Source organism: Crotalus tigris, unplaced genomic scaffold (genome assembly GCF_016545835.1).
Source record: "Crotalus tigris isolate CLP2741 ecotype Arizona unplaced genomic scaffold, ASM1654583v1 scf7180000019156.414591, whole genome shotgun sequence".
NCBI classification, from domain to species: domain Eukaryota; kingdom Metazoa; phylum Chordata; class Lepidosauria; order Squamata; family Viperidae; genus Crotalus; species Crotalus tigris.
This window is the reverse complement of record NW_024097406.1, coordinates 43,361-70,324: the sequence shown is the minus strand read 5'-3', so window position 1 is coordinate 70,324 and position 26,964 is coordinate 43,361. Positions and strand designations below refer to the sequence as shown.

The 26,964-nt window shown below is 38.4% G+C and overlaps 1 protein-coding gene across 7 annotated transcripts in view; it reads left to right on the top strand.

Moving 5' to 3' along the window:
* The window catches only part of SIM1 (SIM bHLH transcription factor 1), a 70,766-nt gene that overhangs the window by 33,784 nt on the left and 10,018 nt on the right, over positions 1-26,964 (top strand). For 5 of the 7 annotated variants that reach the window (XM_039360144.1, XM_039360147.1, XM_039360143.1 and 2 more), the window contains 7 exons: positions 345-434; positions 1,798-1,906; positions 2,025-2,110; positions 4,423-4,622; positions 4,887-5,053; positions 9,749-9,896; positions 20,362-20,527. In XM_039360144.1, the coding sequence (XP_039216078.1) occupies positions 345-434; positions 1,798-1,906; positions 2,025-2,110; positions 4,423-4,622; positions 4,887-5,053; positions 9,749-9,896; positions 20,362-20,527 (966 nt within the window). The remainder of the gene's footprint in view (positions 1-344; positions 435-1,797; positions 1,907-2,024; positions 2,111-4,422; positions 4,623-4,886; positions 5,054-9,748; positions 9,897-20,361; positions 20,528-26,964) is intronic. The other 2 variants (XM_039360149.1, XM_039360148.1) reach the window with 1 other exon arrangement.

The following is a 26,964-nucleotide window of genomic DNA, read 5'->3' as shown; positions in this document are numbered from 1 at the left end:
GAAAGTGACTAGCTCAAGCTTACCCAGCTGGCTTTGTGCCTTAGGCGGGACTAGAACTCACAGTCTCCCGGTTTCTAGACTAATGGTTTAACCACTCCAAAGCCATTCCACATCCAGCCACTGCCGGGGGCAAGACGTGAGGAACGTAGACAGCTTTTATACGTCCACACAGATTGGCCGGCGGGGGGAGGGGGGGCGCTAAGGACTCAAATCGCCAGGCAGGAAATGATCAAAAGTGGAGCCTGCAGTTCCCCACTTCTTGTTAGAGAGCAATGCCGGCAGAACCAGGAGAAAGACTTTATGCGGTCGGAAAAAGTTGATCTTTGCTCCCTTCTTTCTTTCAGACTTTGGACGGTTTCATTTTTGTGGTAGCTCCTGATGGCAAGATCATGTATATCTCGGAGACCGCCTCGGTGCACTTGGGTTTATCGCAGGTACGTTAATGATCCCAGTGGAATCGATCTCAACAGAGGCGACCATTATTATTATTATTTTTGGCAGCATTCAAAATTAGGTTGAACAGCGTTTTGGAGTTCCTCCTTTTTTTCCTTTTAAATGCTCCGTCTTGAACACTTCGTAGTCAAATCAATCTGAAATCCAACGTGCAGACCCCCCCCATTAAAAACAGCCCCCCATTAAAACATAGCCATTCGGTGTTCGAAAGAGATAGAGTGGTTTTTGTTAAATGGACTTGCCTTTAGTTAAATGGACTTGTCTTCCGAAAGTCTTTCCCAGGACAAACTGCGTTTTGTGACTGCCTTGAATCCATCTCATTCCAAATCAAGAACGTGTTTTCACATCCCCTTGACTCCAGTGGGTTGACACTTCAGGTCTTCTTAGAATGATCAGAAGAATACCAAAAGCAATGGGGACAGGTTGCTGTTTGGGAGACCTCTGTGGAATAATGCAGGTGGTGGTCGAAAACTATTAGTTTCCAGTTTTACTCTCTTTCCCTGTGCTGCTCTGACAGTGTGCTCCAATTTGGAAGCTGCCTTGGAGTCAGTGGTAGTTATTCCAGGGAAATATAGAGAATTGAAGCTTCAGGATGAATTCTATTCCGCTCATTGGGATTTATTGGTTTTGATTGAACACCTTTAAACTCCAGCCTCAAGAGTGATGCTGTTCTGGCCACAGTGCCTTCTCAAGATACACTAACTTGGAGCGAACCTAAACTAGAACTCAGCGACCTTCCTGCTCCATCAAATTATCTCCACACAGAAAAACCTGATACGTCTTTTGGCCCTGCCTGCCCTTCTAGGTGAAAGGATACTTTTTTTTTTTAACCATACAAGCAGAGGGATATCAAGATTAGCCATTTAATTTAACGGGCTTACTTACCCTGGGATAAATTTCCACCCAAAAACCTTCAGCTTACAACAGTCTTCTGTAGCCTCTGACCCTTTACAACAGGGATCCTTCTTGCCACCCTCCCTCCAAACAAGTCTGCAGGGCCAGAAGTTGTTGGATGTTGGTTAGTTTGCTCGTTGCCTACCTTGGCAGGCAGAGCAAGCAAAAGCCTAAGGGCCATTCACTGGGTTCGCACGCACCCTGGTTGACAGGAGCTGGATTCGCCCAATACAGTTAAATCCTAACCAGAACACACGACGTGCGAATTCAGTCTTTGGGTGAATGGAACCCGTATTGTGTATTGTGTGGATCGGGGTCTTCCCAGCCAAAGACTCTTCCCCCCCCCGCCCCAGCTTCAGACCCTCGGATGGCTAAAGTGATCCGAACTGGTAGCCCTGCCTCAGTACGCAGCAGCGCTCTTCTCCCCCCGCTCCGCTTCCTTTCTTTCAGGTAGAGCTGACCGGCAACAGCATTTACGAATACATCCACCCGGCCGATCACGACGAGATGACCGCCGTCCTCACCGCTCATCAGCCCTACCATTCCCACTTCGTTCAGGGTAACGCTCTGGGGGGGGGGGGGCGGGAGGCGAGCGGCCGGGGAAGGGAAGGCGGCGGATGGGGGGGGGGCGAGCAGCCTCCTCCCTGACATGCGCACTCTGCTCCTTTGCCTCGCAGAGTACGAGATCGAGCGCTCCTTTTTCCTACGGATGAAATGCGTCTTGGCCAAGCGGAACGCGGGCCTCACCTGTGGAGGCTACAAGGTAGGTAGCGGCGCGAGCGCCAACTGGTGGCCAAGCTGAGAACTGCTGGAGTCCCGGCTGGCTGAAGGTGAAAATGTAAAGGCGCCTTCCAAACTCCATAACGAGGGGGGGGGGTGTCCCTTGGTGCTCTCTGAAGCTTGGCTGTTTTCTTGCAGACGTTTCATTGCCCAAACTAGGCAACGTCGTCAGTGCTAGTATGCTACTAACGCCAAGTATTCCCGCCTTGCCCAATTTGGCGCTCTCCATTCGTGTTGAAACTGCAGATCCCCCGCCCCACTGGAATCTGGCAGCTCTGAAAAACTGCAACCCCAGCCTATCTGGGAAGGGTCAGATGGCAGCGCTTTTCCTTTAATGTCTTGCAGTTGTTGGTCCGGGTAGTGGCTGCCTTCTTGTCTTTCAGATCGGAGGTTCCTCCTCCGAGGCTTCATGCTAATTAAGATAAGAGATGTCGCCCACACTTATTTAGGAGGAAGCGCCATACTGTGAAATTTATAGCTGAGTAAACAGGCGCAGGATTAGTTTGTAAAGCAGCAAGCCTCTGCATACTTGGGAGTAAGCCCCTTGAAATCCACTTAAGCCCCCATGGTTTCACTCAGCTTAAATTCAGGGAAATCTATACATCCCCAGCATACAGAAAACAAGTTTGCCTTCTTCGTTAAGGTTAAAACTCCCAATACGCTGAATGGGTGTAGGCTTGCACACTAAGAATCACTGAAGGGGCATTTCAATTTCAAGGATCCTTATTTGGCAGGGAGATCCTAGAGCAGGGGTAGGCAACCTTGACTCTTTTATGACTCGTGGACTTCAACTCCCAGAATTCCTGAGCCAGCCTTGCTGGCTCAGGAATTCTGGGAGTTGAAGTCCACGAGTCATAAAAGAGCCAAGTTGCCTACCCCTGTCCTAGAGAATTCAAGTTCAGATATTCTCGGTTAATTGTATTGTGTTGGTGGTGAATTCCCCCCCCCCCCGTGCAGCCTGAAAATTAGAATTTTGCTTAAGGCTAAAACCTATGTAGTCATTAATTTTACACTACTTGGTGGGACTTGTGTCTTGAGTAGAGGCACAGGGGGCTGAGGGCTGAGCTTTAAAAGATTACTGAAGAGGTTTTTGTCTAAGCTTCATTGATTGCAGGACATTCATCTCTGAAAGAAAGCCTATGAAATAATTTTTTTTTTTTTTTAAAAAGGGCTTCAACGAGCCTTAGTGTATTTACTTGTTGAATGAAAATAACTGAATTGTCTGCAGAAGTCTGTAGTATTTCTTGGGATTGGTTCTATGCCAATCTTGTTTCAGAAGTTTTTATTTGTGTAGCCAGAATCTCTCCTCTTGCTCCATATTGTCCTTCCAGCCATTAATGTAGCCTGTCTCATAAACCCATGCAGCGTACAGAACTCTTGCATATTGACATGCTTTTATCCATTAATAGGAAAGATCCATCCAGGCAGGTTACATTCACTGTAACTCCTAAGGTTATGTTCACAGTGATTCATGGTATCTTATAGGCCATTCCTTCATTAGAAATTAATAGTAATTTATAGCATACACCATCACTGTGCTGATCTAACAGGAAGGAAAACAGGTTTTATATCACCAGAATAATAGCTGGGTGTTGTTAGAAGAGCTATAAATTGCTACTGAGGAAATGCCCTATAAAATCATTAGTGCCATGAATTTCTATAGCAATGGCTAGATGACACAATTACACTGTGTTTCACTATGTTTCACAAAAAGGGAAATTGTTTAAGGCTGCAACTCTATCTACAAATCCCATAGGATAGTTGAATTTATTTCAAAATCAGTGTGCATAGGGTTGTGTGGTGAAATATCACTAGAGGTAATTGTTTTATTCCATGCTTGAAGGTAAAATAATACTTGTTGAGGGCTCATCGTTAGGATTGCTGGAGCATGGATACATGTTATTTGCTCGTTACTATACAGTTGAAGACTGGCAGTGAATATAATTTAACTTTATTCAGGCTTGCACCAAAAGTGATCCTTTGGAAATTTAAATAAATGTATGAAGAGAGGAGCAATGAGAAGATACAAAATGGACTACAGGATGCTTTCACTGAGAAGCATCAACATGTGGGGAGGGGATATCCTCCATGTTCCTTTTGGAATTCCCCCATTCAGACATGCATGTCATTCTAGTGTGCCTATCATATGGAAAACCTGGTTAACCCTATAATTGGGCTCTGATATACCATACTCTGCATATTTGCCATGGCAGAAGCCTGCAAAAGGGGGGTGGGGGTGGCTTGCTGTTACGTAGATGACTTGAGATGACTTTTTTTGTCTCTTTGCCCTGACAGGTGATTCATTGCAGTGGTTACCTAAAGATCCGCCAGTACAGCTTGGACATGTCCCCTTTTGATGGCTGCTACCAAAATGTTGGATTGGTGGCAGTGGGCCACTCCTTACCCCCCAGTGCTGTGACAGAGATTAAGCTGCACAGCAATATGTTTATGTTTCGGGCCAGCCTGGATATGAAGCTCATCTTCCTTGATTCACGGTAAGTCATCACTTGGACTTCCTTTAGGCCAACAATACCCAAACAAGATAAAGTGGCTGGTTGCCCTTTTCTTTTCTGAATCTATTTGGGCTTCCATCTCACTCTAATAGGGTTGGTTTGCTTTAATTTTGATCTAGTCTGTTGGTAAACCAACCTTACTGAGGCTTATTAACAAACCATGATTTAAAAATCTGGCTTGGCATGATGTGTGAAGCCAATCTCATTCTGTCTTTCTCTTTCTCCCTCTCTCTCTCTTTTTGGTAGGGTAGCTGAGCTGACTGGTTATGAACCTCAGGACTTGATTGAGAAGACACTGTACCACCACGTCCATGGCTGTGACACTTTCCATTTGCGCTGCGCTCACCACCTGCGTAAGGAGCCTCTTCCCTTTGAGCCTTTGAAGCCCTCAGCTGAGCCCTGTTTACTCAGAAGTAAGTCACACTGAGTTCAGAGGGACTTACTCCCAAAGTAAAGTGGGCTGACTGGCTGGGACTTTCCCAAGCAGAAGAGCAATTGAACTCACCTTTGCTAGTAAGGCAGTCTCAGCACATAGTTAAAAAGAGAGGGATAACAAAATCAAGATATATTTTTCAACAGGTTGATGAAAAAAGGAAGGAGAAAGGAGGGGGGAAGGGATAGATACATTGCAAAGGGCAATATCGCTTATGGGTCCAATCAGGCACACTTTGAGGAAGTTAGTAAGTCAAGATGGTTATTATGGCCACATGAGCAAAGCCCCATCCCCTTTATCTGTCTCTTGATGTTGCATGCACATACAAAGAAGTGGGGCTTTAAAATCACCAACTTTTAAAATCCTCTTCTTTAATAGATACTGCTGCTTCCCATATGTTACAAAAGAGTACATCCTTTTGTCATTCTTCCACCCATTGAGTACATGGCAGCAGAGGCTGGAGACACAACTTTATAAAAGAAAAAACACCGGCTTTTAAAGATATTTTATACAAGAAATGAATTCATTGTCTAGGGGAGCATTGTTTGATCTACTACAAATTGTGTTATTGTGATAATAATCACTAAATTCTGTGACCATGAAACATTACCTTTTCCACACAGGATTTCCCTAGTACTGTACTATAGCAGTAGATGCTATGATTTCCACCTGCTTCCATTTTTATCTTTGGCTTTGGTTCACTGTATCTGCAATGAACATTGAGATAATGACTTGTACTGACTTAGAATCATCCAGACATTCTTGAAGTAATATAAAGCCTATCCTCATGTCTATTATTGCAACACAAATAGGTGACTCTAGAACAGATTCTCAATCTTCGTGTGACGGCGACCCCGTCACACGAACGCGCCGCGCATGCGCGGGGTGGCACGCATGCGCAGCGCCGCCCCATGCGCAACACGCATGCGCGGTGCCGCCCCCTGGGGGGAAAAATGGCAGATCGCGTTGTTTCGCGACCCCCGTAAAATGGTCGATCGACCCCAAATGGGGTCGCGACCCATAGGTTGAGAACCGCTGCTCTAGAAGGTTGTTTCACCAGTAGGGAAATAAGAATCACAACAAAAGCAGCAATCAAATTTTTACTTGGGAATTAATCTCAGTGAATTCAATGAGACTCACTTCTAGCAATAGCAATAGCACTTAGACTTATTTATCGCTTCTTAGCATTTTACAGCACTCTCTAAGCTGTAAAATGAGGACCCCAACAATCTGGGTCCTCATTTTACCGACCTCAGAAGGCTGAAAGGCTGAGGCAACCTTGAGCCGGTCAGGATCAAACTCCTGGCAGTTGGCAGAGTTTGCCTGCAATATTGCATTCTAACCACTGCGCCAACATATAAACACTATGTATACAATATGTAAGTATGTATAAATGTAGAATAGATAGGAACCATATGTGGATAGGGGAGACTATGAGTTCTACTCCCGCCTTAGCCATGAAAGTCAGCTGGGTAACTTTGGGCCAATCGCTGTCTCTTGGCCCAAACTACCTCCCGGGGGTGTTGTTGTGAGGAAAATAGGAGGAGAAAGGTATGTTGCATATGCTTGCAGCCTTGAGTTATTTATATCAATCAGTCAATACATATATACATAAATAGTGATAGTAGAAACAAATTATTCTTCTGACTGCTACAAAAAGAATCATCTACATATCTCCTAAATGTGACACAGCAGTGTCTAGTAATCATTTTGATATACCATATATTTGTAACATTACTTTTGTCTACAGCTCATAGCTAAGGCAGCTTAAATTCATATTTAGGTGTTCCAGTTTTGAAGTAGTGTTTTCCACCTTTTTCCATTTTTTTTGCCACGAGCACTATCTAGCACACTTTATAGCCCCCCTCCCCTCTGATCACTGGACACTGTCCTCTGTGGTAATCTTGGTTTAGGTTGGAAGAGAGACCAAATATCTGGCTTCTCCAGAGACTCATGTGATGTCTAACTTTGGCACATTATTAGGCTCTTTGTATACACAAGGATAGTACTTTTTTTTTTGAAAGTGTGCTATACTTTAAATGACAATAGCTTGAGAGTGCTACTTATTGGTGCATTATTTAAATTAGCAAAATGGGGATTGCATGGACATATATTTTATTGTTTTTATGACTGGTGGTGCTGGTGGATCAGTAGCATCATTTTCACTTACTTAGTTGGCAAGTCACAAATGGATCTTGCTTGCTATTAGTACCTTCATCGTCTACCCTCCCTCTACATCTACAACTTATCAGCAGGGTAGTTGTTTTTTTATATTCAAAAGAATGCTGGACTGTGTCCCAAAACAGTCCAATAGGCAGCTTTCAAAATGAGGAATACCTGTAACCTGTTAGTTGGGCAACATGCTATGTGACTTAAATCACCTATTCACCTAACCTTTTCTCCCCCCACATACATGTTAAAGAAAGCAGTTTTTGATTTGTTTATTCCATTGGTAGGTGATGCTTGATGGCAGGAAAATCTACAATTCCAATCCATCTTTAAAAAATGCCAGTTTGAGAAAGTTTAAGCCAGTTTATGCCAGCTTGGAAAAGCTCATGGAAAGAAAGAGAAAGAAAGAAAGAAAAAAAGGAAGGAAGGAAGGAAGGAAGGAAGGAAGGAAGGAAGGAAGGAAGGAAGGACAGACTATATTTCCAAGAGGATTTCTTAGTATTTTTCCCCAAAGAACCTGAAACCCATTAAGGAAATGGAATAATCAGCTCCACTTCTTAGAAAGTTTATTCTCATCAAGCAATAAACATGCATGTTCCCCTGCCCCTGATTTTGCTCTGTTCTATGATGTATTAAGAATAGTGCATAAGATTGATTTGAAAGTGGCCTCTATGGAACAATATCTCAATTCTAAATGAGCAATTACAGTGAGATCCTTTGTTGATCCAGAACTATTCAAATCAAGGGAGGTTTGGGATTTTGGTCATTCTTACTTTCCTACAACTCACTCTGATGACTAAAACCTATTTTATAACTACAGGCACACGAAATAATACCATTGATTTCACCTTAACCTCCTGGTAAATGAGCCTAAGATAGTTTTTCAGGTTAGGATATACTTTTCCAAAGAAAGTTCCTTCACTGCTTTTCATAGTTTGCTGATCCCTTTCTTGAGTTCTGTATCTTCTGTCTTCTGCCATAAGTGGAAAAACAGCAGGTAAAACCTCTTCTAATGTTTCAACTCCAAATGTGGGAGAAGTGATCACATTAAAGCTAAGACACCATCTAGAATTAATAAGTTTAAAGTCTTAAGGCACTTTTTTGCTTTATGCATATGCGATACCTTTAATTTTTGAAGTCCTTCAAAAATTAAAGGTATCGCATATGCATAAAGCAAATAATGCATGGACCTCAACCATCTTTTAAGTATACAAGATTCAGAATGTCTTGTAAAATGCTCAAATTTTAGTCTTTTCAAATCTCATGCAAAGCCAGGTTCATTTCAGTGCTTCATTTTATAAGTAAAATTGAGAGAAAAGAGAATCCATGTTTATATTACACATTAAATGCCCTGTAAAATAGAGAATTAGGCTGCCCATTTACTGAAGAGAATTGATCATCTATTTATAGAAATATTGTGTTGATGTTCCACTCTAAAGAAAGTCAAGCACTGTACAGGACCATTTAGTATGTAGACACTAGAAAATCTGAAGTCATTGATTAACAAAAAGTATTGTTACCTGCTGCTTCTATAACGGTCATTAAATAACTGCATTCTGAAACATCATTTTGTAATTGATGAATAATTATCTGGAAAGAGGTCAGGTGCTGCAATTTTATAGCCAATTTTAGATAACTAAATCCCTCCAATCTTCAGGGATTTGCTTCTAATACATAGATACATAGACTTCTGATACATACTTCTGATACATAGATTTCTACTATAGGTAGTCTTCTACATACTAGTTTCTTCAATTTGGAGCCCTCCAGATGTGTTGGATTGCAACTCCCAGTAAATTGGTAAGCACAATGTTGAGGAGGGGTAGGTTCTCTGTAAATATGAGATTGAGTCTCATTGAATTCACTGCAGCTTACCTCTTAGCAGTCATGTGTAGAATCACATTGTTAATAAACATTTATGTGCTTTTGGTTCCTATGCTCTTCATGGAACAAATTGACTTCCTAGAATCCCTATGATAGCAATGGTAAAGGGCATGGCTATGTATCAAACAGGCAATAGGTTGTGGGGATAAGAAGTATTTCTTCTTGAAAAATAAATTAGTTTATGTGCTCTATGGAATGCATCAATGGTCTTTCCATAATGTTTTTATCTTCATGAAGCCAGTTATTGACTGGTTGGGTAGAAGGTTGTGAAACGATTGGTAAAAACAAAAGTTGGTTTGAACTGGAGGTTTCCAAGCTTTCCTGAATATTAATAAAATGTCAATGAAGCATTGATGAAGTGGAGCCTTTATAATGCAGTGTAGAAGGTCAGGACTAGGACTGTGTAGATTCAGATACAAGACCACCTTAAGTCAGGAAGCTCATTGGGAGATTTGGTCAGTTTGTAGAAAGAAATACAATGTCTGTTCCTCAAGCTCCTGGATGAAAAACAAGATATAAATCATCATGAGTATCATGGTCTATATGCTGGTCTTCTGTCCTGAGAGAACAGACTCTGCAATATCCCTTCCTTAATTAAATCTGCTACTGTTTTCTTTTTCAGTGCTAGTGAAAGGGCAAGTCACCACTAAATATTATCGTTTCCTGGCCAAACAAGGTGGCTGGGTTTGGGTGCAGAGCTACGCCACCATCGTTCACAACAGCCGGTCTTCCCGGCCCCATTGCATCGTCAGCGTCAACTATGTGCTCACGTAAGTCCGTGTCCTGGAAGCTCTATGGTACTTTTCAGAAGATGGCACCTGAGTGCTCGCAGAATACCTGGAGTCCCATTTTGAGAATTCATTAAGTGCAAGAGGGGCCGTTGCTTCAGAGCTGGATTGCATAAAAAATAAAATAAAAATGAACTACTTTTCTTTTGCCTGTTATGGGAACACTTTAAGTGGGGCCGTAAAAAGGGCCAATATTTCAATCCTCCCCTCCCACCCAAATCCACTTTGGCTGAAGTTTTTAGTTCACGGGTACCGCCCTTTCTATGAGTTTGGCCAGGATATCTGGAGTTCTTTCATCTGCCTGAAAGCTTTCCTTTCCTGTCTTCTTCTGTTCTCCTAGAGGGAAATGAGCAAGATTTAGGGCTTTGTCACCCCTAATGTTTGCTCACTTTCTGCCGCCTTATAGCTGAAGGGGCACCCTGCATTAAATAAAATCTAATGCAGCGTAAAAGAAAGGTTTCAACGTACGGAGTTATTTATACTTAACAAACAGGACATCTGTTTTTCTTTTTCCCTGAAACAGGGGGGGGTCAGAACCTGAGAGTTTGAAGTTCTTAATTTTATCCAGAGTATCTATCAAAGCTTTGTGATTTCTTTCTTGTTCAAAGGGATGAAGCATTATATGGAGAGGGGAAAGGGGTAGGGAAAGGGTTGGAGTGACTAGAAGGGGTTTGGTTAGCAAAACAATAGCCTATAAGAGAAAAATATACCATAAGCAGGGCAAGGAAAGAGGATTAAAAATGTTGAAAATGTCCCATATCCTATCATAATTAATACTTAGGCAGTTGCTAGGAGTAAATGTCTGCCCAATTGCACTTAGAAAAAGAATGTGAAGTTACATGCAAAGCTCTGTCTTTCATTCTTCCTCTCAAAAGTTTGTCTGATATAGCTATCGTTGCTTTTTTGTTCCCTGGATCCAGGTTGCTAAAGAACAATGGACACACAAGAGTCCCCTTTTCCTTTCTAAAATCTGTTTGAAAGCATGATGGTTAGTGTATAAAGACAGAGAGCCAGACAATAGAGTAGGAACATTCAGTAATATGTGAACCATGGCAGTTATGATACCATGGAAGATATCCATTGGCTCCCCAATTTAAAAAATCCACCTTATATATTGAAAAAAAAACATAAATCTCGTAGCTCTCCATGTTCTTGCATAAGATTTCAAGATGAAATGGATATTTTGTACTCTTTTAATTAAAAGAGTATTTTTTTAAAAAAAAAGAATAAAAGGTATTTCCTTTTAATGTTTTCTTTTTAATGTTTTGATGCCTGGACACTGTGAGAAAGTGTAGTATTTCAGGGCCTGGAAAAGATACTGACTGGGCTATAAGATCGCACTAAAACTCAGCTGACCTTGGTTTATCCCCAAACAATATGGCAGGCTTATAACAGATTAGTATTTAATGTAGATGGGAAACCCTAAGTTGTTAGGCAACTACCGTACTCTAAGATTTTATGCTAATCTGGAAAGATAAAGATTTATTAAAGAAGACATCTGTGGTTATTGCTGCTAAGAAAGCTACATGGTTATCTTCATGAAGTCATCAAGAATCAATCCCAACTCAAGGAAATCTCTACCTTTATAGCTGCTGACAGAAGCATATTTTACCATCTCTAGATTGATTAAGTAGAACAACCCTATCACATAAATACAAGATATATTGTTACAGAAAGTCATTGTATTGTTTAGTTTATTTCTATATAGGGATATTCTGCCAATGCATCTTGGAAGTGGGCATACAGTATGTGCTTTTTGTCCATTGGTGCTTTTGTACTCTATTTGTTTGAATCAAAATTTCAAATACTGATAATTATATATTCAAAATCTCTCTTTCTCTCACCCTTTGTGTTAGTCCTTTAGTTACTATAATTGTTTATTTATTTGCTGTGACTTATATGTTGCCCCACTCTAGAGACTGAATGGCTTACAGCAACCAATAGAGGTAGGATTAAAAACAGCAAAACCATCAAGGAGTAACTGAGACAATTCACCCAATCATGCTTATCCTTTGTATGATCTTCCCAAATGCCTTCTGGAAGATCCACATTTCTTATGGCTAATAAAAAGTTGTACAAGAAGGGGCAGTTCAAATATCTGGGAGAAAACTATTCCCAGGCTAGGCATTTTACTGAGAAAGCGTGACAGGATCATGGTTCCTGTCTGTTCAAGATAGCCAGCAACTGGTGGGGGACAAAACGAAGCACCTGAAACTGGGTGGAATTAGAAAGGAAAGTTTGAGAGGTGGGGGGGACATACAAATGTAATAAATAAAATAGATAAAAGTTTGTCGATTTCCTTCATTCTCCTATCTTTTCTGACTTAGCCAGATCATTAATGCAGAGATTGGACAAATATGCTCTAATGTTTTGTGCAAATCTTTCCCTACCTTGTTTCTTTGGTTAATTTAATTACCAGCTTAATAATCCCAAAGGTGTTTTTTTTTTCAAACGGCAACTGAATTTTCTTGTATTTTTTTTCTTGAAGATGGTTCGCTTCTCATCCAAGAAGCCTCTGACTTCAGAAGTCAGGACTGAAGAAACTTCTTGCATGAGAAGCAAACTATCTTCAAGAAAAAAAACAACAATGAGAAAATCCAATTGCCTTTTGAAAAAAAGCACTTCTGAGACAACCATGACCTGGATGACTGACAATCTCCATAGACAACCGGCTTAATAGTGTTGTTAAAGAGAGCTATAATGTTTGCTAATCTTCCAGTTGGCTGTCTTGATTCATCTTTCACATGCAGTGGAGTAAAGAACAGAACAGTATCAACAAAACTCTGCTGTTTTTTTGCTTGTTTGTACCTTATGATAGCATCAGCTTCCTAGCTTGGTGCTTTTAACTGAAAATACGGAGAATTGAGAATTTCAGTAGTCTGAAGTGCAGGCAGCTATTACAGAATATTGATTTCTTAGGGCAGAGATATACAATGTAAGAGGTAGTTTTTTTTAAAAAAAAAAAAATATTTATCAGCCGCCGAAAGGCCCAGAGAGCAAGGAATATAGAATCTGGAAACTGTTTATTTATTTATTTATATTTATATAGCTTCTGGGTATTGTACAGTTAAAAATGATAAAATAGTTTAAAAATTAGGGAAAAAAGAATAACATTGAACGTAACAGAGTATATGCCAGCGGGCATGACATCAATCTATCCCAGAGCCAGTTTTTTAAAGATTGTTTAAAAATGTGTAAAATCAGGTTAATTTGAACCTCTGGGGATATTACTCCAAGGGGTAGGCAATGTGACAGTTTGTTCTGTTTGGCCAGGAAAAGCTCTTGGGAGATTAAAGCATTTCTTTTCTTCAACTTTCTGCTGACAGTCAGCACAAAACCTCATTATTCTCATTCAATTTGCCATCAGTTTGGAATGGCATAATTTTGTGGGACCCTCGAATCCTGAAAGAGAAATTTAGAGATATATGTAGCTCAATTCAGATTGAACTTGCATTTATCCTGCCTCTCTTTTATAACTTTAATAGGCATTTTTGGACATTGTGTAACTAATTGTGAGTCCAATAACATTGCCACTTCCTCAGTCAGATCTTCCAACTAACTAACTAACTGACATTTGGATTTTTCAAGATTTTAAATGAGTTCCTCCTACCATTGTCACTCCCCAAATCCTTTCAATTGCTAACCCAGGTAAACAATTCAGTTGAGGTGCTCTGTTGATGTCATTCTCTAACATGGGCTGCATGCTGGCTTAGCCTGGGGGTTGTTTACTGAGAGAGACATTCATGAAATTATTTATATAACACAAAAAGTACATCATAATATATTTCATATTAAGAAACTTATTCCATTTTCCCAGCACTGTAGAGCATATTCCCAATAAACATATATAGAATTACAGTCTTAGAAATCATTGATGCAATAGATTGGTTTTCCCTCTTTGTTATAAGTATATACACTTTCATCTTATTTACTGGTCTTTGAGGAATAATTCTGTCTAACGTGTGATTAAAGCATTGTATGTGTGTATAGATATAGATATATAGATATATAGATACATAGATATATAGATAAATAGATATAGATAGATGAATATGAAAATATATTTATCCTCATTGATACCTGCATCCATTAATAGACTGAGCAAGTAATTACAGATTGTAAAAACACTGAATAATGATGGTTAATGAATACTGCCCAGATAATTAATTTTCTTTTGCTTTTTTGCACTTTGATGTTTTGATATTGAATACTGTATTTTGTAGTATTGAGGACTTGTCCTGTCCCACATATTGGCTGTTATCCATACATAGGCCCAAGAGGCAGTTATTAACCTTTAGTTCAGGAAAACATATATTTGTGAACATTGTTTGATGAAGTTCCAATATTTGCCCTAGTATTTAATCACAGTTTTTTTTCTACTCAAAAATGTTTCCGATGATTTTTTTCTCCATAGCAATTCCTCCATTTTATCTCTATAGCCTCTTCTCTTCATCTATATAAGCCCTTTTCCAGTTCTGTATAACTATGAAAAAATGCTAAAAACTGGCTTTTAACCAATTAAATAAAAATGTGTATACACACAAACACACATATAATGCTAGAAGGTTCAGTATTAATACATATAAACACATGGAAGTAAATTGTTAATGGATTAAAGTCTCATAATACTATAGATTAAAGTTCCAATTGTTCTCTTCAAATTGCTGGTACAGAAACAGTTTATATGATCCACAATACTTTTATTTCATAGAGAAGAGATCAAAACAATTGAGACTATCAATGGCTTATTGTTGAGGACCAACTTTGAACTGCTTACAAATGCATCAAAATATGGGCTATTAAATTAATATATATTTATTTATATACAGACACAAGGCTAACACTTTCAATATGTTGTGTCTGTCTTATACACTGAAGGCATATCTTCCTGAAACAATCTTTAAACGATTACTATTAAGCAATATTTACAATCAGCCTTTCTAAATGAGTTCCTGGGACTACAGATTCTACCCTCGCATAGAATCATTTTCAAAGCGTGTGCATAGCCTTACTAGGAACATTGGTCTGGAGAGAGGTTTTTCCACAGACTGGAGGAGGTGTCGTTTTGTGTGCTGCCTGCATCCTGTGGGTGGGGCTTCACTTAACTGCATGGCTTGTTTCTGGCATGCCGTAGACTGGTGCTGGTTCATGGAGGTTGGGACTCCTGAACTAATTAATCAACCATTGCTGTATCAATAGCTTAGACACATTACAACTGAATGATTCTGATGAAATGCCACGTATTGTACATGAATGTCAGTCTGTGAATCCGATAGGCAACAGTGAAATATTTGCACAGTGATAATAATGAACCTCAGAAATGAGGACTATCCAAAATGTTTTATGGGTGTAAGAGGGAATCAAACAATGTTTAGGTTATATTGAAAAAAAATGTTGAATTTACATCAAGTATTTGTATATTTTTGAAAATATACTTATACACACAAATAGGATTAATGTTATGACGCTGATTACTTTTAAAGTTCAATGACTGTTTGAGACTGAGAGATATGTAACTAAGCTGGAAAGCCACACTTTTCTCATATCATACTCTTGTCATTGACTGAACTATTCATCCACGTTTTTCACTGTTAGGCAAATGCTTGCATCTGATCTTCAGTCTTTCTAGCTCAATACTTACGGTAGCACTGACTGCCAACTTAGCAAGAAGGATTCAAGCAGAAATCTTTTCCAGCCCTATTTGAGGATGCTGAGGATAGATCCTGGTGCTTTGGCATGCAAAACCAAACACATGCTCTGCCACTGAATGAGTGGAAAGAACAGCCCTTTTAATTTTGGGGGAGGGTGGTGGTGGTGGGGAATAAGGACATTAAAGATAAAACTGTAGTTCAGCATTATCACTTCCCAGGCAGGTATTCTTGCTCTGAAATATTTTACACTTGTTGTTTTTTCCTGGCCTTCTTTTAATTTGAGAACTGCACTTCTACTGGTCAGTTGCTTGATTACCTTTTACTAGAGAAGGTTTTGAACATCGCACATCCAACTTTCAATGCTATTTTATACACTTATTGAACTAGGGAGAAAGTCTTAATGGACACAATAAAATAAGAATAATGATTACAGTATATTCTTCAAATCTATGTTGTAGTGGTTCAGAGTGCAAGCAGATTACATAATGCTAACTATGTGCTAATTCCAACATCAGTCTAAGCACAGGACAATGCATTTATGAATATTATAGATGACTTTAACATAATAAGAGAGTTGGAAAGGACTTTGGAGATCTTCTAGTCCAGCCCCCTGCTCAGGTAGGAAAACCTATACCATTTCAGACAAATGGTTGTCCAGTCTCTTCTTAAAAACATCCAGTGTGGGGGCATTCACAACTTCTGGAGGCAAGCTGTTCCACTGATTAATTGTTTTAACTCTCAGGAAATTTCTCCTTAGTTCTAAGTTGCTTCTCTCTTTGATTTGTTTCCATCCATTGTTTCTTGTCCTGCCTTCAGGTACTTTGGAGAAGAGGTTGACCCCCTCTTCTTTGTGGCAATTCCTAGTTTAACAGAAAATTCAATAGACACTATCTCAAGAATGACCTGTTAGGGATATGCAGATGTTAGAAACAGGAAAAGTACTCAGGGTAGATAAGTTTTTCTTCTGATCACATGGTAAGAGGTAGCGATCCTCACTGAGCTGAAAATGAAGCTCAGGTCCAGGCAATCCAATGTAAAATCTTTCTAAAAGAACAATATTGCTACTGCATGGCATTGTTTTTACACTTTAATGTCCCTTTTAAGAGTCTTCTAGATTAGAAGATTAGGTGAAACAAAAAGGTCTGGTTCCAATCTGCTTCATTACACTTGTAGATTTAATCTATCTGAAGTGAGCAGATTTATCCTTGTTATTTTATGGAAGAAATGGTAAAAATTAGATTTTCAAAAGGATTACTATACTGTTACTTAGGTAGATTTCTATGTTGTTTTTTAGCTGCTGCTTTCAAATGAGTTCATAATTTATATTTTCATGAAGTAGAAATATAGGATTCATGCAGGATTCACTCTCAGTTCATTTTTTTTAATCTAGGAAAATGCTAGAAATCCCACTAGTAGCTTTGAACCCCAAGCGGGAGAGAACTAACCTGGATTCCTGTGTCAAGTACTTCTGGAAATTTTCCAGAGACTGACTAGCTCAAGGTTATCTGAAATACTTTTTGTAGTAGAGTGAGAAATTGAACCTGGATCTTCTGACACTCAATCCAACATCGCTGGTATTAATGATTTCATTTTTTTCGATATATAAGAAAGATTGCCTTGAAGATTGAGGTGAAAATGTCTAGCCTGAGAAACAGTCGGGGGTCCCTATTAACTTTGCATATAATGGGAGATGCTGTCCTACTGATATGTGAGGATTTACATTTCTGTGCTATTAATATAAATAAGAGATACTGTTTGTGCATAAATGCTCTGATATTAAAGAGGAAATGTAGTCCAGAGCCTAGCTTTGAGAAGATGCATTTTTAAAAGTTGAGGAAAGAAAACTGGCTGCTTTACATCTCATTTAATAGGTTTTCAGCACATTCTCGGCCAATATGCTGCTAAAAAATACTTTAACTTTTAAGTAATGAGAAATGATAATATCAGGAATAAATGAACACACTAACATGTCCAGAATGTTGACATTACATGATCATGTCATGGGATTTACCACTGATTACACTCTATAGTATTCTTTTCAAATGAAACACTGAATCAACTTCTCCTTTTAATATTTTGGTATCTATCCAGGGTGCTATTAAGTGTTCTTACGGCAGCTTCTTTTAATCTTAGCCAACTTTCTCATTACATGATTTCATTTTCTAGCATTTAAATGGTTTTTGTGAGTCACTACTAAGTGGATTTTTCTATTTTTTATTTATTTATAGAATTGCTGCATTACAGCAAGACAGTGTTCCTAAACAGGACAATTCCTAGCATTGTCATATGTATTGAAAAGGTGTAGCCCGAAGTCCCCTTGATACTTTTCCAAGGAACTTGAGGATGGTCACCTTATGATGGTCATCCTTATGTTATGACAATTTAAAAACCCACTTTTTAATGGTATCACTTGACAATGTATTTTAGGGGTTTTTCCCCCCACATGAAATAAAATAGATATGATGATGCCTTTTGGAAAGCATAATTTTTAAATTATCCCTTCAAGAAAGATTGGTTACAATATAAAGAATGCAATTTTAAGTAGCCATCTCAGGAGTCTCTGCTTGAAGCAGAATTAGATATTCAAGCTCTTTTTTTTTTTTTTTTGAGCCTCATTAGTTGAACTCATAAAACCACATGGAATGATAATCTCATTTATTCTTAGCTTTCCAAAACTAATAAGACAATTACATTTGCTTTCCCAGAAAGGAAGGAAATGCAGAATTTTAACTTATCTGGAAAAATATGGTCTTTTCTGCTTGCTAAAAACTTGGTCTCTAGAGTCAGGCTGGCCTTTTTTTTAAGGCTGTGTCATTTTTCATCATCTCTTCAGTTAAAATCTACATGAAAGGATGAGGTAGGTGATTTACCTGTTACTTCAGTTGATTTAAGGCTAAAATACAGACTATGTTATACATGTTCAACATACAAAAGCTGAGTCAAACATTCCAGCCAAAATAAACTACATATGATCTACTCATAACTCCTGTTCTTATGTCCAGTGTTATATCTTTATGGGACTTGTGGTGCAAGAATCCCTGAGTCTAATTCTCTTTGCCTTCTACTCTCAATTTTGAAGTTAGCTGGGTATGTAAAAGTAATCACTAGTCACTGAGTTTATTAACTGACTTCCCTAACATTTCCCTTTCTAATCTCTCCCCTTCACCCTGTTTTTTTAGATGGGTTTAAATAGGAGAAAGAAAAATTCATGTCCTGTTCAGCTACATTTATTTATCACTGAGGCACTTGAGAGTAATATCTTAAGTTGTATTATTTTTCTCAAAGCCAGAAATACAGATGTTGATAAATTGTTTTCAAGCATTTTCTCAAGCTTGATGGTGAGAATTTAATCCAGAAAATACCATTACATGTGTGGAATGATTATGAGTGCCAACATACTGAAAAAGAATATCTTCACGAAAACATTTTCAACAACTGCATAAACATTGTGACAAGCACCCATCTGTTCACTTGGTCTTATCCTAACTGTTATGGAATTAAAAGGAATCCAATGCCTTTGTTTCATTATATAAGCTTAAATAACGCCACTTCCAAATATACTCACCGCTATGAGAAAAATCTTGATATAACTATTGTTTTGAAGGAGATCTCTTCTTTACATGTAGGTCACAACAGGAGGACTAAAGATTTTATCTTTTGCAATTAATGAATGGTACTACTAAGTGCTTTTTTTCTAAAAAAAAAAAAAAGGTGCCGGAACTCACACACGTCATACAACCTGCCTTGCCTACCCTACAAGGTTCCATCCAAAAAAGGTGCCGGAACTCCGTTCTGCGCATTCTATGAGAAAAAAAAAGCCCTGGTACTACTAAGTGGCTGGATATATAAACAAGTATACTTTCTACCATTTAAGAAAAATGCTAAACTAATCCCATGTAATTACTGTCTAACATTTTTAATAGTCCTTTTCTCTATCCTGATCCTTCCAAGATTCAATGTCACTGGATGATCTCTGGTGATAATGTTTTGGGGAAGGGAAAATAAATTCTTATCCAGTTTATCCACAATATACATAATTTTGTACACCTAAAGCATGTTCCTTCTTATCTGCCTCCTTTCTTCTTAGAGAAATTGCTCCAGACTCTGGATCATCTTATTGTCCTCCTCTGAACCATCTCTAGTTCTACTTCACATGACTATTGCAAGAGCTGTTTGACGTTAAATGTCTTATGGGGCAGTTTTGTGAATTAGATTACTTCTGTCTGTAAACTGGAAGCAGATGTGTCTTTAGAAAGTAATGATTTATCAGTTTAAACAATCAATGCAAAAATCAGAAAAGCATAATAAAAGAGTCTTTCACATAGCTGAAGTAATCTCCATGTCGTCTTATCACTTATTTATCATGTTTCCTAAGTTTAGCACTATTAAGTATTAACAAATCTGGATGTATAGTTCAGACTCTAAACAGACTGTAATATATAATGCAGACTTGTTCAGCTTTGGGAATCAATAAATTACACCTGGCTGCAGTTTGGGAAAGAGGAATGATAGGAAATTTTCAGGATGAAATAATATGATGGGTGGAGAAATCCCCCCCCCCCAATATCTTTTCAAAGATAAACATACATTAGTTCTTAATAAACTATTTCAAATGAAATTGTTGAGAGTTTGTTTACTTACTATTCATGTACTTGTTCCCCCTTTTAAAAAAAATTATCTGGAAAAAGAGCACGTATTTGTACACATTTTAAATAATGAAAAAAAAAGAAAGCTGTATAAATTAATCGTACGTACTTAGGGGATTGTATTAAATATATTTTATACCTTTTATTTAGGGATACAGAATACAAAGGACTTCAGCTCTCCCTCGATCAGGTTTCGGCTACAAAACCGGCCTTCCCATATGCAAACTCAATTCCAACTATAACTGACAATAGAAAAGGAAGCAAATCACGTCTCCCTGCCGCAAAGTCCAAATCTAGGACATCACCTTATCCACAAGTAAGAGCGACTTGATTTCATATGCTTAGAAAAGATTCTTGAGTTTCCTTCTGAAATGTTTTGCAATGAAGCATAACTGTATAATTGCTGGTAGAAGTTTAGTCTGTATTATCACTGGGCAACATATCTGCGCTGAGGGAATATCAGAGGAAATGTAAACAGCATCAGGATTTTAATTACTAGAGATCTAAGGCCAGAAGCTATTTCATATTACTTTGAAGACATACCACAAATCTTGTAACAAGCAAAATTGCAAATGCTCATCCATAACACATAGAGAGACTATAGTTAAAGGAAAAATACAAAGTTAAATTCGATCTCTATAGGAAATTCTAGGCTTTTGTACATTGACATATGCAATTCACAAGATTCCATTCAATAAATTGGCATTCTGTGACTTCAGTCATATTGTTGTCAATCCTGAATGATTATGTTGATTTTCCCCAATTTAATACCTCTGGATATATTGCTCAATTTCACTATTCCCAGCAGGAATAAATAGAAAACATGCTGCTTGGACACAATGGGAATTGTAGTCCAACTTATATGGAGGGATACGAGCTTAGCAAAAAGGTGAGGGATACCTGGGATGATAATGGAAAGGACAAAGGAAAAAAGTCAACTAAAATATAAACAAAAAGTTTAGTAATTCGTGAGTTTGCTTTTCAAGTTTTAATGCAGGCTTAATTTGGGTATGTTATAGAATTATATAACTTTGACACTAGAGGTAATGCTATATATATCAGGCCATCCTTACTTTCATAAATATGTGCCTACATAATTTTGATTATCTGCTTTGAATGAGATCCTTGGACTGATTTTTTTCTATGATCCAGTTTTTGTTTTCTTGGTTATCCAGTGCCTTAAGAGACTTCTCCAATGCTAAGTTTAAAAGTGTCAATATTCTTTCCAAACTCCTTCAAAGTCCAACTTTCACTTCCTTAGAATGTCACAGAGAAAGACATCAGCTGTAGGTATAGAGATGTCATGGCATCTTATCCATATTTTTCTGCCAAGTGCTAATTTGTGGCATATTTCTTGACTGCTAGTTCTTTTACTGTTCACTGATTCTAAAAGGCAGGAACTATTCACTCCAAATTGTCAGCTCTAAATCTCTGCTTGCATTTTTTGATCTTCATGTGTAATTTTAGTCCCATTTTCCCTATTTTTGCTCAATGACCTTTCCTCACTAGAGCCTGCAGTTTATTTGCTTTTCATCTATCAGTATGCATTAGTATGGTGCAAGTTATTGGTATTTCTTCCTGAAATTTTAAAACTGCATTTTTCTTCTAAAGCAGCCTCTCTTGATATTGTCAAATTGGAACCAGTCTGTTTTGTCAGGCTTAAACTGGATTGTGGCTTCCTGTCCTGTGTTATTTATTTATTTATTTATTTATTTATTTATTTATTTATTTATTTATTTATTTATTTATGAGACTTATATACCGCTTTTAAGTGCAAGCACTCTCTAAGCGGTGTACACCAGTAAGCAATGTATGTATATATTTACATTGCCCCCAACAATCTGGGTTCTCATTTTACCTACCCCGGAAGGATGGAAGGCTGAGTCAACCTTGAGCCGGTGAGATTTGAACCGCTGACCTGCTGAACACAGTCGGCTAAAGTGGCCTGCAGTACTGTTAGATTTTGTAAGAGTCCAATAAATTGTTGTGAGTTCCTATTTTCTTAAGAGCGTTCCATAGCTTGCCATGGTTGGCATAATCAAATAATTTTCTATAATCAATGAAGTACATACTGACCTAATTTTTGTATTGTTTGGCTTTCTCACGTATCCAATAAATCAGCAATATCTTGTTTCTCAGCTTTTTCTAAGCATCTTGAGCATCTGGCATCCCCTTTCCATGTAGAGTGTTGGATGATCCAATCAATCTTTTTCTAGCCTGTAAGCCTACATAATTATTAATATTCATTGCAGCATTTTGTTACAATGATAGTGTTAATGTTTCTTTTTAACTTGAATGCATACAAGGCACTCAGCTGAAACTACATTATAGCATTTTTCTAAATCCCATGTGCTAAATATTACCATCACTGTCATCAAATCAAACTTCTACTTTTCTAAGGATAATTTTGGTTAAAAAAAATGTAGTGCAACACACCTAATCTACTGTAAATCTATCATTTTGTTGTTTAGATGGATAGTCATTTTTTGCAAGGGCCCTTTAAAAAGACCTCAAGTACATATATTAATGAATACATTCTGAAGTAAGCAAACACTGATAGCACACTTGGGGAACTATGATAGTACACTTGGGGTGGGGACCTATGGCTCTATTATGACTTGGAGACTCCACCTCCATGCTGGCTTGGGAATTCTGGGAGTTGAAGTCCACAAGCCATAAAGGAGCCATAGTTCCCCACCCCTGCTGTAAGCAAATGTGCTAGCAGAGTTTGAGAATATGGATCAACTTCCCTTTCTTACTTCAGAATGTATTCATTAATGTATGTACTGAGGTCCTTTTTAAGAGCCCTTACAAAGAATGTCAATTCTTTTGAGCAACATCTATAATTCAAGTCTATCACTTTTATTAAACTTGGTTTAGTGACAGTTTGAATGTTGCTTGCATAAATAAATCTCCATGTTTATCAAGGACAATTGCTGCACTGCTTATTACCAACTCTAAAAGAATGTAGTTGCTTTTTAATAGCTGTTGATATTTATTTAATACTGAAAGCTTGTTTTTATTTCAGTTATTTTTGTTAGTATCAAAGAGAATAGAAATATTTTAAATAAAAGCAAATCATACTGAGTCATATTTCCTTAATGATGCATTGTCTCATTAATTAAACATTGAATAAAAATATTTAATATATTAGTTAGAATATTATACCTCAAACTTTGCAAATTTGAAAGTGAAAGGAAGACTTTAAAGCTACAGTCACCATTAGTAGAGGTTATTTTAATGGTTATGCTGCATTACTTTAATCGAAGCCTTCCACCATCTGTTCTGCCTGTAACAGAACGATCATACTTTATATTTCAGGGTTAGATTAGTTAAAAAGGCAAGATAAAAGTGATTTAAAAGCACACATATGTTCTGTGTGTAAAGTAGATTGCAATCTGTGATCCCCTACTTGTTTAATCAAGAAGGAAGTTGCAGATGCTCAGTGCAGCAGACATTTTTGATGGACGGTTTTGGTATAAAAGGATTCTCTTTGCATACTCATACATGTTTTGGGAGCTGAGATAAGGACTGCTAACTGTTTATCTATCAAGATCTGGAGGAGTAGCAATAGGCAGTACAAATTTCACAGTCAGTGAACACCAATATCTGAAATAGGCTGGTGCTTGGTAGCTTAATAAATTCTGACATAGTTGATAGTTAACTACCTAAGCTAAAATCCCCTGCATGCCATCTATTTTTTCTTCATTAACCTACATATATTTCCCTAATTATCAATTTATATAGTCACCCATCTCACTAATATGATGCTGGGCAATGTACAACAAAACAAACAATTAAAACAAATCTTAAATAACCATTAAAACAATTACTGTAAGCTATAAACAAAACCTCAGGAGAATGCACCAAAATCTCACATATAATACAATAATCACGTAGGCTCCCTATCGCTATGAGGTCCCCAAGCCTGCTAAAAAGAACACATTTTAACAGATTTCTGGAAGAACAGTAGAATCAGGGCTAAATTTCACTTCAGGAGAAAGATGTTCCAAAGGGCAGGTACTACAGAGAAAAGATCTGTTTCTGACATTCCATCAGATAGAATCTTTTAGCACACAGAACCCATGATATATTCTCTCCTGCTGGACTTGATAAGACAGGTACAGATAGATGTAACTGGGAGAGATAGCCCTTCAAATAACCTTGCTCCATATAATTTAGGGCTTTAAAGGTTAGAACCAGCACCTGGGAATCTGGGAACAAACTAGTACAATTCACCGAGCAGAAGTTTAACATTGGCCATTCTAGGGGCACACATACCACTATTATAACTGCTTACGTCACTATCCCACTCTGAAGTCTCCAGGTCTGGCAAAACCAAGCCTTATAGTCCTTGTAAAACAGTGTAGGAGCCAATCTTATCTCCATGCGGATGATGTTCCACAGGGAGGGAACCACCACAGAGAAGGCCTTTCTTCTTAGTCCTGCTAGATCAGTGGTTCCAACCTTTTTAATGCCGCAACCCCCAACTGGTTGTAAGTCAAGGACTAAACCAGTCGTAAGTCGAGGACTTAAACCAGTCGTAAGTCAAGGACTACCCAACCAGTCGTAAGTTGAGGACTTTCCCTGCCTGGGAGCGCCATGCATGCATGGTGCCGCCCCCTGCGCTGGCCGAGGCGTAGTTGGCAAGCGGCAGAGACAGAGCAGGCCGACCCCCGGCTTGGCCACCAGCTGGCCCAGCCCAAGGGAGGTAAGGCACCCGCTGGAAAAGGGGAAAAAAATGGCTGACAGCCTTGCTTGGCGACCCCCCGTGAGATGGTTGATCGACCCCAAATAGGGTCGCGACCCATAGGTTGAGAACCGCTGTACTAGATGGACCTCCTTAGGAGAGAAGACCCTTCACATTTCTTGCCTCTCCACTCTGGTGCGTCAGTTAGATGTGACCGGGAAAAGACTGTCCTTCAAATAACCTGGTCCCAAGCCATGTACATTTTTGAATTGACAAGTATCATCTTGAATTCGACCTGGAAGTAAATTGACAGCTAAAGCAACTCCTGCAGGACAGGTGACACATGTGTACAAAGCCATGCAGGCTGTAGCATTTTGAACCAATTGAAGTTTCAGGATACTTTTCAAGGACAGCCCCATGTAGGGTGTTTTACAATAGTCAAGACGAGAGGTGATTAGGTCATTGGTGACTGTGAGCAGAGATTGTTGGTCCAGTAAAGGGCATAACTGGCACACAACCCACAGTTGTGCAAAGGGTCTCCTGGCCATGACTACAACCTACAAGAGTCATGAGTCCAGGCAGTGCCACCCCATCCAAGACCAAAGGTGGCAATTCTCCATGGACCAAAGGTATTCTGGACTTGTAACTTTCAGGTGGTCTTGAAGGGTACTGTAGCTCCATGTAGACATGTTCCAGTAATCCATACTTTATTTATATGCCTACATCTTAGATAATGAGAGACTTTTAACTCATTTTAAATGCAGTCAAGAAACTGTTTAAAGATTTTTGTGACCATTTCTTTTATTCTAGCCACTCTGCCAAATGTATTTACAAAGAACCTGCATTTTTTTTAAAAAAATACTTAATATAAGAATTAATGCTAATTAGTAAGAAAAGTTATAAAACCTGGTGACAACCCTGATGATACTGGTCCATTTTAGCCAGTATTTGTAAGTATACCCTATCTACTATTTTTTTTTACCTTTGTTTCACAGAAATTAATTATCAAACATTATGCAACTGAGAGTGAAAGCAGAACTTCCAGGTGAAGCATACAGGAAAAAGGATTCTTCAGAATAGCTCCATTTTGAAGGGGCTGTTATGAGGTTAAAACTGGAGGAGGGAAAATTGTATGTGCAATTATAAACTGTTGGAAGAATCAATATAATGCGTTGAGCCTGCTAGGTAAAAAGTTGCTGTGAGGAATTAATTTAGAATCTGTTTCAAGAGCCTGGAGTTGGGTTCTTTTGTTTGAATTTATTCCCACCAGGTTGCTATAAAGTAGGCTTGTGCAGATTGATTTGATTCTAGTTCAAGATTTAAAGACAGAATGATTTAATTAAAGTTTATGATTCAAGCCCCAAGAGGAAACCAATTCCATTTCATCCATCTTGAGATATGATTTTTTTAAAAATATTCGTAATGAATGCTCAAAAGGAAACATCTAAATTTCTTCTTCTTCTTCTTCTTCTTCTTCTTCTTCTTCTTCTTCTTCTTCTTCTTCTTCTTCTTCTTCTTCTTCTTCTTCTTCTTCTCCTTCTCCTTCTCCTTCTCCTTCTCCTTCTCCTTCTCCTTCTCCTTCTCCTTCTCCTTCTTCTTCTTCTTCTTCTTCTTCTCTTCTTCTTCTTCTTCTTCTTCTTCTTCTTCTTCTTCTTCTTCTTCTTCTTCTTCTTCTTCTCCTCCTCCTCCTCCTCCTCCTCTCCTGGATGAAAATAATTTTCAGTTTTCAAGGGTACATCCTCCCTACATTCGTTTAAGGTGGTGATAGTAGGAATTAACTAAAAACAGCATTCTCCAGGTTTTTCTGAAAAGAACCCAAGCTGAGCTTATTTAACTAATGCAGCAAGTGCCCTAACCATATTTTAAACTAGAAATGTTTAAAAACTGGTAAGAAAATGGTAAGCACTTACTTTTTCATTTGCTCTTCTAGAGAGTCAAATGCTGAAGATTGCCCATAAGATAGGGTAGTCTTCCTTCTGAACTTTGGATCTAAGGGGGGGGGATGTTGGGAGATGAGAAAATTTGTGAGCCTGGCTTTGCTTTGAAAGAAAATTTTCCTCACT